Source organism: Rhinopithecus roxellana, chromosome 1 (genome assembly GCF_007565055.1).
Source record: "Rhinopithecus roxellana isolate Shanxi Qingling chromosome 1, ASM756505v1, whole genome shotgun sequence".
Classification (NCBI taxonomy): domain Eukaryota; kingdom Metazoa; phylum Chordata; class Mammalia; order Primates; family Cercopithecidae; genus Rhinopithecus; species Rhinopithecus roxellana.
The window spans coordinates 59,707,315-59,720,915 of NC_044549.1; the positions used below are offsets into that span (position 1 = coordinate 59,707,315).

General features: G+C 40.6%; 1 protein-coding gene across 4 annotated transcripts in view; it reads right to left on the reverse strand.

The window, feature by feature from the left end:
• Nucleotides 1-331: 331 nt before the first annotated feature.
• The window catches only part of EOGT (EGF domain specific O-linked N-acetylglucosamine transferase), a 38,133-nt gene continuing 24,863 nt past the window's right edge, over nucleotides 332-13,601 (reverse strand). For all 4 annotated transcript variants that reach the window (XM_030916709.1, XM_010383050.2, XM_030916675.1 and 1 more), the window contains 8 exons: nucleotides 12,531-12,623; nucleotides 12,100-12,171; nucleotides 11,886-11,972; nucleotides 11,037-11,105; nucleotides 5,960-6,021; nucleotides 2,899-3,018; nucleotides 1,570-1,672; nucleotides 332-999 (listed from right to left, as the gene is read on the reverse strand). In XM_030916709.1, coding sequence (XP_030772569.1) covers nucleotides 853-999; nucleotides 1,570-1,672; nucleotides 2,899-3,018; nucleotides 5,960-6,021; nucleotides 11,037-11,105; nucleotides 11,886-11,972; nucleotides 12,100-12,171; nucleotides 12,531-12,623 — 753 coding nt within the window. In that variant the 3' untranslated portion in view covers nucleotides 332-852. The remainder of the gene's footprint in view (nucleotides 1,000-1,569; nucleotides 1,673-2,898; nucleotides 3,019-5,959; nucleotides 6,022-11,036; nucleotides 11,106-11,885; nucleotides 11,973-12,099; nucleotides 12,172-12,530; nucleotides 12,624-13,601) is intronic.

Below are 13,601 nucleotides of genomic sequence, written 5' to 3' on the forward strand. Positions count from 1 at the left end.
TAAAAAGAGAAAGTTCAGGGCCATGCGTGGTGACTCACACCCGTAATCCCAGCACTTTGGGAGGCCAAGGTGGGAGGATTTCTTGAACCCAGAGTTCAAGACCAGCCTGGCCAACATGGTAAAACCCTGTCTCTATCAAAAATACAAAAATTAACCAGGCGTGGTGGTACACACCTCTAATCCCACCTACTTGGGAGGCTGAGGCACAAGAATCACTTGAACCCAGAAGGCAGAGGTTGCAGTGAGCTGAGATCATGCCACTGCAGTCCAGCCTGGGTGACAGAGTGAAACTGTGTCTCAAAAAAAAAAAAAAAAAAAAAAATTTAGCCAGGTGTGGTGGTGCAGGCTGTAATCCCAGCTACTCAGGTGGCTGAGGCAAAAGAATCGCTTGAACCTGGGAGGTGGAGGTTGCACAAACTGAGATCATACCACTGCGCTCCAGCCTGGAGTTAAGCAACCTATATCTTTAATGTTATAAAGTCAGCTTCGTGAAATTTGGGCTTAGAAAAATCTATTAGGTTATATATATCTGTTAGGTTTTTTTTTCTGTTTCAGAAAAAAAAAGAAAGAAAGAAAGAAAGAAAGTTAAAGTGTACCAGGAAGTCCATGCTCAATTTTTGAACTATAAAAAGTTTTCAGTGCAAAATTATTGCTATTGATAAATAGCAATGACACAAAAACCACATGAAACACTTAACGTCTATAAAACACATAACAATATCCTGAAGGTATGTTTTGGCATACAAAAGGTAATTCGGGGATAGGAAATAACAGGTTGCTTTACTGATTTAATTCTAAGTCTGGGTGTTGGAGTGTTTAAACACTCTCTTTTTGCAAACAGACTCAACGTATTTATAGCTCATCACGTTTCTTCTTAAATGGCCACTTTGGGTGTTGCAATACGTGGTCTGCAGCCTGGAGGACAAGATACATAAATTCTTCTACATCGAAAGAGTAGTTGGTGAACTTCGGGTGCTCCCCCAGGGTTGGATGGTGGCCCTGCGAAAACAAACCAAAACACGAATCCATAACTCACTAAGGGCATGGTTTTCTCTACAGCAAGAAAATTATGTTACTTTGGCTAAGGCAACTAATTTATGTTCTACATCAGAGACCAGCAAACTTTTCCTGTTAAGGGCCAGAAGATAAATATTTTCAGCTCTGCTGACTCTAAGGTCTCAGTCACAGTTACTCCACTCTGTCACTGAAGTGCACAAACAACTAGAGACAGCGCATAAACAGACAGGCATGACTGTGCTTTCTTTACAAAAACATGTCATGGGCTGGATTTGCCCACAGGGCTGTTGCTTCTTGATCCCCTCTCTATATATAATCTAATAGATTTTTCTAAGCCCAAATTTCACAAAGCTGCCTTTATAACATTAAAGATATAGGTTGCTTAATTCCCCCTTTTCTCCTATTTGCAAATATAAAATAAAACAATTCAGTATTCCAGAGAACAGTTTATCTTTGCAGCACTCAAGTTCAATAACCGTTTTTCATATCAATAATTGGATACTTTAAACCAATTAAAAATGAAGCAAGGTAAGTTTTGTGATTGAAATTTACCTTATCCTGAGGAAAGACTTTGTTCTGCCTTTGCCAAGTGATGTAGTGAATGCCTCTCAGCCTGGCCAAGTCCAAGTAACAGCGTTCATCTTCACAGTTGTACCTAAGGACACAAGGGTGTCACAACATGAGGCTTTTGTCCAAGGTTTTTGCCAAATCAACAACTCTCTATGAAAATAAAATGCAGCTCCCAAATATGTCCTTGCAAAAGGTTGTAAACAAGACTGACGAAGATAGTAAACAAGACTGAGGAAGAGAAAGTAAAAATATTCTCTGAACTAAATGAACTTAACTTTTAAAAAACAAAATAGGATCATGGAATGGAAAGAACTGACTTTGTTCAGTAGGGCTTGCTGCCTATGAACTTGACATCACCTTATGATACCTATCTTCAAATGTATTTAAGTGGCAAGGGGGATAGGTAACACTTCCAAGGTCATACAACTAGTGAAGGATGCAAAAGTAGAACCCAGGTCTATTAGACTCTAAGGGTTGAGTTTTCTCAGTTACATTTCTCTCCCTTCTCTCTCCTTTCTTCCATCCTTCCTTCTCTCTCTACAGGAGAAATGACAGAGACAGAATCCATTATCTGGCTATTTCTCTACATATATCATATATATTTTTGAAATGTTTTGCAGGGCACTGGAAGTTCATGACAACTTTTTTCCTAAATAGCCTCCTATTTAAATACAGAGTCAAATCATTTTTCAAATGAAACCATAGAATCCAGATATTTAGCATAATGGGGGGAAACAGGTAACAGTAACTGCTGTTAGTGTCTCAAGAACTAAAATGGAACACAGTGTCAATAGCAGAATTATTATCAGAGGGAAGGCCATGTCTCCATAAAACCAACCACTGAGTTAAAAGCATGCCCTGGGCAAGTCATTAATACCCAAGGGCCTCAGTTTCCTTGTGTATGGGATCAGCAAGCACTAAGTGAAGTGGTTGGCTTGTGTTTTGGAGCTATGTTGTGCATGAGACATAAATGCTTTCTTTTAACACAATAACTACACTGTTTGCAAGAAGAAGCTCAGAGTTGGGAGGTATGCAGGAACAAACTCAGAATAAGGAAACCACAGATTCACATCTTCCGTATCATGCTGGGGATGGGAAGATGAAAGGGTAGTTGGCTTACTAAGCGCAATGGCAGGCTACGGACTTTGTATTTTTAGCTTCAGGCCTTTTTTCTTTCCAGATGTCTATATGATGTGACTTCTGTTTTTGAATGATTAAATATCAAGCCTTTTGATGCTCAGAATGAAAGCCTTAGCATGCATAAAAAGCATTATCAGTTGCTTCAATGTAAAACTGCCTCCAAACACTTACAGTTCAAACACAGCAGCCCAGTCTGGAAGGAAAAGTAAGTGGGTCAGACCAGCTCCATGCATTCCAATAAATATGTCTGTGTTGTGTGTGATCCTCAGTTGATCTAAAAACCCAAGTTCTCTGTGAACATACAGAGTAACACGAGAGAGATGGGGAGAAGAGAGAAGTATCAGGTTGAGCTAGTTCATGATTCACAGTAAGGATATTTATAAAAGTGTATTGCCCATTTTAAACCACATTCCATTTTTAAGAAGCATTTTTGCCAATTTCAAGTGCTCTCTAGTAATTAATAAATTTCTTAATAATTTAACATATTTTCTAAGTAAGCTCACCTACCCTTTTAGGTTTCAGTATATTTAGTTTTAAAGGAAACTTTAATATCTGTCTTAAATGGAAAATCAGTGACATATGACATTAACAAAATTGTAAAAATTGACATAATCAAACTAAGTAGTGTTCAAATCAAGATAGATACTATTGCAAGACAAAGCTCAGAGCCTGAGGCCTGCTCTTTCTTCATAAAAAAGGGAAATTGGCAAGTGTTAAAGAGATGTTATGACACACTAGCACTAAATTAAAAACTATTTCCTTAGGATAATATAAGGACTTTTTAAAAAGAAAAATTTCTCCTTGTGTGATTTAAATTTTTTAATGCCAGCTGAGTACATCCAAAATGATCTCAGATACCACCAGGGCATTATCCTGCCTTTGGAATAGACAAATACACAATTTTACGCATCTTAGGACTGTACAAGTGTTCTCTAAATCCAAGACACTAATAAGTGTGTAACCCTTGAACCAAAAATAAGTCCCCAAACAGTTCACTGAGGTGAGGCTAGGGAGAAATGCTGGAATAAGGCTGACACTCTGAATAAACAGAAAGAAATGAGATCTCCCAGCCCCACTTTACCCAAAGTAAAGAAAAAGAAATGATCAAGATTATTTTGGATCTAAGAAGGGAAGGTGAATTCCCTTTTACACCAGCTAACAACAAAACTCCACACAGGAAAAGGAAGACAGCTCCATGTGTACATGCATCGCAACGAGAACGTGTGCCTCAGTTTCTCCAGGAATGTGAACTGGTGCCAAGGGAAGGACGGCCATTCACCCAGATGAACATATCCCTGGAGCTGCCAGTTGTGGAAACGCCTGTGGTCAGCACTCACCAATCCCCACGCTAACATGTTACTAATATTTCCTGCAGACTGGCAAGATACGAATTCACTGTCATTCTTGCTTATCTGAGAAACTACAACATATCCTTAAAAGCCAGTCAATGATACAGCCTCAGAGGTGCCCTCCCCAGTTCCTTCCATTTCTTCCCAGCCTCATCTCAGTGATCGGTTTTGGGACTGATGTGGGGGCCCCATCTTGGCTCACTCATTTCTTCAAGCAACACTGACACAACATTTCTTCAGCACAGCAGAGTATAATCTGTAAAATGGGACTGGATGGGCCAACTCAGAAGACTGTTGAAAGCATGAGATGAGATAAATAATAGCTGTTTTTACGATTGCTATTTATCTCTATTCAGTGTCTGAGATCCTCAAGACCAGGGCTATGCCATCCGCCATAATAGGATTCCTACTGCTGAGACTGGCGACCAGCTCATGAGTCCCCAGTAGAGATTTACCGCACAAATGAAGTAAAGTAATGTAGGATGAATGAAGTGCAAAGTTCCCATGCTTACATTCTCTGAAATTAAGTGTATCTATATTAGATACCCACATGCTGGGACGTGTACTTCTTTTAACTAGAAAGTCTTCATAGTGTTAGATTTGGGAAACACAGCTGTGATTGCAGGTGGACATGGAGACAAAAGTTTTCACTTTTCCTTTTGATCTTTTCTATACTGCCTGACTTTTTCAACCAGAAACATGTATTACTTTTACCAGTAAGATGTAATTCTAGCAATAGGAATTACCTAAACTGTGAATAATAGACATATTCTGTCTTTCTAAGTCTTTTAGTTGTATTAAGAGTTTTAAAAGAAATGTAAATATTTGATAACATTTTTTAAAATTTCATGTTATTCTGACCCTCAAATTATCCCCATATAAATAATTTTAAGTCAGATGTTGAAATCTGGCAGCAGGCAGGGCAAATTAGGTTTATAACATCTGTAAATTTTGAACTAGTTGCCCTTTTTTAAAATTATTTTTTTATTTTTTGGAAACGGAGTCTCGTACTGTCACACAGGCTGGAGTCCAATGGTGCGATGTCAGTTCACTGCAACGTCCACCTCCCGGGTTCAAGCCATTCTCCTGCCTCAGCATCCTGAATAGCTGAGACTACAGGCACATGCTGCCACACCCGGCTCATTTTTTGTATTTGTTAGTAGAGATGGGTTTTACCATGTTGCCCAAGGTGGTTTCCAACTCCTGAGCTCAGGCAATCCGCCCTTCTCGGCCTCCAAAATGCTAGGATTACAGGCATGAGCCACTGTATCCAATCTGCTAATTTTTTAAAATTATGAAATTTTAGGCCAAGTGTGGCGGCTCATGCCTGTAATCGCAGCACTTTGGGAGGCAGAGGTGGGCGGATCACTTGAGGTCAGGACTTCAAGACCAGCCTGGCTAACATGGTGAAATCTCATCTATACTGAAAATACAAAAATTAGCCGGACATGGTGGCACATGCCTGTAGTCCCAGCTACTCGGGAGGCAGAGGCAGGAGAAACACTTGAACCCAGGAAGTGGAGGTTACAGTGAGCCAAGATGGCACCACTGCACTCCAGCCTGGGCGACGGAGCAAGACTCTGTCTCAAAAACAAACAAACAAACAAACAAACAAAAAATTTCTGAAATTTTAAATGAAAATCTGAATTCATCACTTCTTTTGAATAAGGAGATGGAGTCTCAACATCAGGCCCCAGAAAGGAAAAGAGTAACTGCCCTTGTTCCCAGGGCCCTCACCTGCCCATTTCATTCATTTATAGGATCTACTTGTCCCTTCTGGGCCTACAAATGCCAGTGACTCCCACTGGACAAATGCTTTCTAGCCCCCTTGACCTCATCCAAGCAAAAGTTGACAGTGTCTGCTGAGATTGGCTATTACTTACCTATACTTGTAATCAACAATCTGGACTTCAAATGTAGGTACTGTTTTCAGTGCATTTACAAGCTGGGAAAAAAGAGAAACATTTAGCATTTCTTTTCCTTCTTTCTCTTCTGTTTTTCCTTTATGAGTCCTAACATTTCTTTCTTTGCATATACTATTTCAGATATTAAATATCATTTGGTAACAACAACAACAAATAAAAAGAAAATAAATATCATTTGGGTCGACAGTTTTGAACTGTCATTAAGTTCAAATCCAGGCTCCACCTGTGAACACATGACTCTACCTCCTTCAATACCAATGCACTGTGTTGTTGTGAGGCTGAAAGGAAAAGAAAATTCATGGAAGCAAAATGCTAGGCACAGAAATACACTAATCATTAACTGTTATTCCAGCCTTTACCTTAAGAGTTTTTGTCCCATCCATTATCTCATTTCAGACAAACCACTAGTGCTTTGAACCTCATCCTCTGAAAATACTAAGGTCTTGGCAGAAAAACATTTTCAGTACTTCTACATAAAAAAACTATTATTCTTCTAGCAAACAGAAAGTAACAAAGCATTGTTAATCTGTTATGAAAAATATAGTCATGGTTCTCTGTCCCCCACAATTAGGCCATAGGGGATCACCACCATTCAGAAATGTCTGCACCTGAATCATGTTGCCTTGTGGCATGCTCTACACTGCAACAGCAACATCAACAGTTGCACATATTATTGACAGGGCATGTAAGTGGTGCTGGCATTTCTAAGTGTGTCGTTAGGCTTACTTCACTTAATTCTCATAAGCATCATACCAGTGGCCAGGCGCAGTGGCTCACGCCTATAATCCCAGCACTTTGGGAGGCCAAGGCGGGCAGATCACCTGAGGTCAGGAGTTTGAGGCCAACCTGACCAACATGGTGAAACCCCATCTCTACTAAAAATACAAAGTTAGCTGGGCGTGGTGGCGCATGCCTGTAATCCCAGCTATTTAGGAGACTAAGAGAGGAGAATCACTTGAACCCAAGAGATGGAGGTTGCAGTGAGCTGAGATCGGGCCATTGCACTCCAGCCTGGGCAACAAGAGCAAAACTCTGTCTGAAAAAAAATAAATCATACCAAGTAAGTATTAGTACTATGCCCACTTGACAAATTACACAAGATAGGCTCAGATAAGTGAAATAACTTTCTCAGGATCTCACAGCTCCCAAACGCACAGCCAAAAATAAATCTAGGTCTTCTGACCCCAGAACCTGTGTTCTTAACCAGTGTACTCTATTGTCCTGCTTCCAGAAAGCAACAAGCAGTGACCAAGATTGAATCCCCCCCATGTCAAACACACACACACACACACACACACACACACACACAGTCATGACTGGAAATTTCTCTCTCCAGACAGCCCCTGAACTCTTATGAAGAGTAAGAGTTCTTAGAAGAGTAGCATTCTGTTTTACAGGAGAGATGGCAGATGGTATAAGCCTTGGTCTTTTACCGAGATTGCCCACATAAAAGGAATCACGTGTGCTGAGGGTCTCAGAGCAAGCATGCCCTTTTTCATGACTTCTAGTTGCACGAGAAAGGTGGCCCTATCCCTTCCGATAGCTATTTAAACCCTGCAGTTGGGCAGGATTCCACAAGCCATGATTTAATCAGGCCATTTGGGTTGTATTATCTATTTATTAATCAAAGTATAGCCAAAGGTGCTTTCTTCCCTGCCCAGGAGCTGCCTTTCTAGTGAGAGCCAATCCTCAGGATAGAAGCAGCCAGTTGGGTGCTCTTTGGTTTGGAGTTGGGGGCTGAAAGATCAAATTTCACCTTTGGGCGCCATCATCTGGGCAATGTGCATGACTGAATCTGAAAACCTCACGCCTGCATTAAAGCATCTACCAGCACTACACCTTTCTTTTTTTTTTTTTTTCTTTTTTATTATATTTTTAAGTTCTAGGGTACATGTGCACAACATGCAGGTTTTTTACATATGCATACATGTGCCATGTTGATGTGCTGCACCCATTAACTAGTCATTTACATTAGGTATATCTCCTAATGCTATCCCTCCACTCTTCCACCTCCCCACAATAGGCCCCGGTGTGTGATGTTCCCCACCCTGTGTCCAAGTGTTCTCATTGCTCAATTCCCATCTCTGAGTACGAATATGCAGTGTTTGGTTTTCTGTTCTTGAGATAGTTTGCTGAGAATGATGGTTTCTAGCTGCATCCATGTCCCTACAAAGGACATGAACTCATCCTTTTTTATGGCTGCATAGTATTCCATGGTGTATATGCACCACATTTTCTTAATCCAGTCGTCACTGATGGACATTTGGGTTGGTTCCAAGTCTCTGCTATTGTGAATAGCACTATACCTTTCTACTGGACTTCTCTGCAGCAGCCTGATGCTATTCCTCAGCCTGCCCCTTCCTGATGGACTGGGGCCAGAAGTAGATTCTGCCTCCTCTGAAATCTATTTGCTGTTGCAGTAGTAGCACACTCTGGCTAGGAAAGCAGTTTCAGTCCCCGACTACCTTGACTCATGTCCCCATTACTCTTAATCACCAGCTGGGTGACCTTAGGCATGTTTTTTAACCTCTGAGTCTCAGTGTCCTTGTTTAGGATAGAGGATAATAATACAATACCTACCTCGTGGGTTTGCTGGGAGGGTTGGGGGGCACAATGTACAAAAGGAGCACACAATAATATGCTTGACCCCCAATTGCACTCAATATGTATGGTCTATACCAATATATACTGTTGATCTGTTGGCTACTGAGGCTTCCCATTTGTATACCCAACATTGCAGTATTTGATAACGTTATTTCTAGGTCTTTAAACACACACATACAAACACACACACCCTCCACACACACACTGCTCATTTCTTCCATCCACAGAGCTTACAATTAACACCTCATTATGCCATATGTTCATGTCCTCTGTAATCCATATGGGTCTCAGGAAGAGACGTTAATTACATAATTCTGATCAGCTTGTTAGGCAGCCAAATTAGTCTGTGTAAAATATTTTACCCATCAAAACATGACCCCCTCCCCCAACTTCCCTCTTACTAACTATTGTCCAGTTTGTTTCCAATTACTTGCTCAAGTTAAAAGCCTCAAGTCACACTTGATCCTTGATACCTTTCCTGGCCTTCTCTAGTGTGAATGTACTTCTACATTCCAAAAGTAAGTATCATAGGTCCTATCTCCAAAATATATCTTGAATCCATCTACCATGTCATCTCTACTGTCATCACTTTGGCTAAACGCTCTCCCCTGGGCCACAATAACAGCTTCTGATCAATCTCCTTGCTCTCACTCTTGCAGGCAGAATGACTTAAAAACAAATGTCAATTCATGTCTCTGCCTCTGTATTTGTTTTCTATTTGCTGCTGTAACAAACTGCCACAAATCTAGCAGCTTAACACAACACAATTTATCCCCTTACAGTTCTGCAGGATTGGAGCCTGACATGGGTCTCACTGGGCTAACATCAGGGTGTCAGCAGGGCTGTGTTCCTCCTGCAAGCTCCAGGGAAGAACCCACTGCCTTGCCTTTTCCAGCTTCTAGAAGCCCTCCACACTCCATGACTCAAGGCCTGCCCCTTCATCTGCGAAGCCAGCGACACGGCATCTCTCTGGCCCCACTTCCCTTATATCTCCTTCTCTGACTCTTTCCTGCCTCCCTCTCCCACTTTTAAGGAAATGATGAACTGAGATCTGATCAGTGAGAAGAAGCCAGTGAAGAAAAGAGCTGTCCAGGCACAGGCAAAAGTTCTCTGGCAGATGGAGTTTAAGGCCCATTTGTGATTATACTGGGCTCACATGGATAATCCAGGATAATCTCCTTACTTTTAGACCAGTTGGTTGGGCACCTTAATTCCATCTGCAACCTTACTTTCCCTATGCCATGTAACCTAACCTGTTCGCAAGTTCCAGGGATTTGGACATGGACATCTTTTGGGAGGAGGAGGAAGAGACATTATTCTACCAACAATGCCTTGCTTTAAAACTTCACAGTGGCTTTCCCCTACACTGGAATAAAATCCCTCTCCCACCAAGGTCTAGGAGGCTGATATGATCTGTGACCTCCCTGCCCCATGCCTGACTTCTTGGATATCGCCCCACCTCTCTCAAGATGCTACAGTCATATTGGTATTCTCTCTGTTTCTAGAATACTGAAAGTTCAGTCCACTAGAATACATTTGCCTCTGCCTGGGAGGCTCTTTCCCTTGTTAGATCCTTCTCTGATTAGGTCTCAGTCTAAGCAGTGTCCCTTTGATGCCCTCATATGAGTACCAACCCCCTCCATCCACATTCCCAGTCTCTATGACATCACCCTGGTTCATATCCTTCGAAGCACTTATCACTGCCTGACATCACCGTACTTATTGACTTTTTTACTTACTTCTTATCTGTCTCTCACCTCTAGAGTGTAAGCTCCATGAGGTCAGGCACCTTCCCCATCTTTGCTCTACTCTATCTCCAGGACCTAGAACATGGCCTGACACATAGCAGGTGCTCAATTAACTATTGTAGAATAAATTCTTACTACTGAGAGGCTATCTTCAGGCCATGATGTTGTAGGTAGTGGACTTGCATGATGATCTCATTGAGGTTAAATATAATTTATGAGTTAGTGCTACTGAAATGAGTCAGGATGCCGAAAATGCAGTTTCTAAGACATGGTCATGTAACAGAATAGAGATTCTTCCAACTGAATCTGCTGCTGATACCACAGGATTAATGGCCTCAACCATCTTTTGCATCAACTATGCAAAAGAAAGTCTTGCATTTTTGCTACTTTTTTGTCCGGATGCCCTCTACTGCAGTCAAGGCAAGATTCAGAGAGCTTTCTCAAGGCTGAGTTGATGCAGATGAACATTTACTATAAGGCAAAGCTAGTTTGTCCATGGTTGGTTTGGTGAATCTCACTAGAAATTCAAATCCAATAAATAAACTGGGTATAGGCCATCAAACTTTTCTCAAAACTAATAGTTTTAAACCAAAGCTTTTCATTGTAATGCAAAAAGAAAAAAAAGCACAATTTTCTTTATAAATTCAATATGAAGGCATTAAAAATGTATACCAAAAACTAACCTCATTTTGGTTTAGGATTTTCCGGTATTCTGTGCTCCGTGCAAGAATGGTGACTCGAATTTTTCCATCCTGTAATCAAAATGAAATAATGAAATAGTAAAATAACACTGCATATGCCTGGGTAGATGAATGAACATCTGAACCTAAAATGTGATTTTCACAAAGAGATGTAACTCAACCAGGATACATTAATAGAACTATTCTTTTTTAGCCTGATTCCTTCACCACTCTCAGGGAATAAAAATGTATCCACTTCAACCACCAAAGGCAAAAACCAATTCATTACATTATCTGTTTGGTTGGGTGGGTGAATTTTTTGGCAGGGGTTGTGTAAGTTAGATGAATATTTGCGGAGATGAGGGAGATATAGCCAATGAAGGGGGAAAGGAGGGCAGGAGGAAGCATATTCTTGCAATATCCCTTAGTTTCTCTTTTACAGGTTTTTGACACCTGGTTTCAGATGACTTCCAGTCAGAAAATGTTTTTGGGTTTTGTTTTGGGACAGAGTCTTGCTCTGTCACCCAGGCTGGAGTGCAGTGGCATAGTTTTGGCTCCCTGCAGCCTCTGCCTCCCGGGTTCAAGCAATTCTCGTGCCCCAGCCTCCTGAGAAGCTGGGACTACAGGCACGTGCCACCACGTCCAGCTAATTTTTGTATTTTTTGCAGAGATGGGGTTTTGCCATGTTGGCCAGGCTGGTCTTGAAATCCTGGACTCAAGTGATCCACCTGCCTTGGCCTCCCCAGAAAATGTTAACACAAAAACATGGTCTCCTGATTATTTCTGTTTCTGAAAAGGTGGTATCAACTTTTATTAGGGAAGAAAACTCAAGCCCATCTCAGAATCCATTACCTTGGGTCCTTCTTGTGTAATGTTTAGTCTGTGTAGCACATGCTGGGAAAATGCCCTGAATAGTCCAGTATTTTGACAGCCAGATATCTAAAATAAAAACACTGGTTGATATTACAATGAATACTTCTGTATTGTAATTTAAGATACTGTCAAGTTATGTATAAATGTTATAATGTTTGTAAATATGAATGCTAATGGTAGACAACATGCTTACCAGAGGAGTATTATAGAACAGCCCATATCTCATGCGGGGGAGTAATGAAAAAACAGCTTCTTTAAAACATACCTAAGAACAAAGATACATTAAAAGATAAGAGGATGTAATTTGCACCCTTCACACCAAAATAGCATGTATAATTTTGAAAAGTTGATTTTAATTAATCTCCATTTTGCATTAAGATTGTTTGAATAGCACACTATTTCATTCAAAGAGAACAGAATTCATATTTTTGGAAAGATTATAGAAAAAAGTTTTCAAAGGCTGCACGATTAACAACACTGATGATTCTAATTATAATAAAAGAAATTCAGAATTCAGAAATCAGTGGTAATGGCTAATAGGAACTCATAATAAATGTTTATTTTATGAGTGAGTCATCTGCACTCAAGAGATATTCACAGACATTTCAGGAAAATTTCCAGTACCCTTTTGGAATCATAAGTTTTCAAATGTATAATGTCATAATCAGTAAATGCATTCCATGTGTCGGAGAATAGGTCACCATATCCGTAAGAACTCTGAAAGTAGAAACAAAACAAGGTTTTAGGGCAATGAAAGGATACAGCATGACTTTTCAAAGATGCAACAAAATACCTGAATTTGCTTGTGTTAAAAACTAACAATCCTACACAAAATCCGTATAAGCAAAATGGATCTTCATCTTGGGCCAGAGCAAATGCCTAATTTGATGAAATATCAGAAATAATTATCACAATTATACTCTTAGCCATTAACAGTGTTTCATTTTTCTACCTTAACTTCTTTTATTCTCACATCTTTGAAGTTGTAGTTCAGGGTTTTTTCCTGTGAACATCTTATCCAAATTATAGATGCACACAACACACACATATACCACCGTTTGTACACACTCTGTTATGCTCAGTGTGCAAAAACCATCAGGATGAATGAAAAATACTTTAGAAAAAAATTTCAGAGCAAGAAAATGGGTTCAAAGTTTTAACACTGGCTGGGTGCAGTGGCTCACAGCTGTAATCCCAGCACTTTGGGAGACTGAGGCGGGCAGATCACCTGAGGTCAGGAGTTCAAGACCAGCCTGTCCAATATGATGAAACCCTGTCTCAACTAAAAATACAAAAATTAGCCGGGCGTGGTGGCATGTGCCTGTAATCCCAGCTACTCGGGAGGCTGAGACAGAAGAATCACTTGAACCCGGGAGGCAGGGGTGGCAGTGAGCCGAGATCATGCCATTGCACTCCAGCCTGAGCAACAAGAGCGAAACTCAGTCTCAAAAAAAGAAAAAAAGAAAGTTTTAACATTAAAAAGAAAGGCTGGTCACAGTGGCTCATGCCTGTGATTCCAGCACTTTGGGAGGCAAAGGTGGGAGGATCACTTGAGCCTTGAAGTTTAAGGCTGCAGTGAGCTATGATCATGCCATATACTCCAGCTTGAGCAACAGAGCAAGACCTTGTCTCTAATAAAATAAAATAAAAATAGATAATATATGGAATTCTATGAAATGTCCCCCCACCCACTGA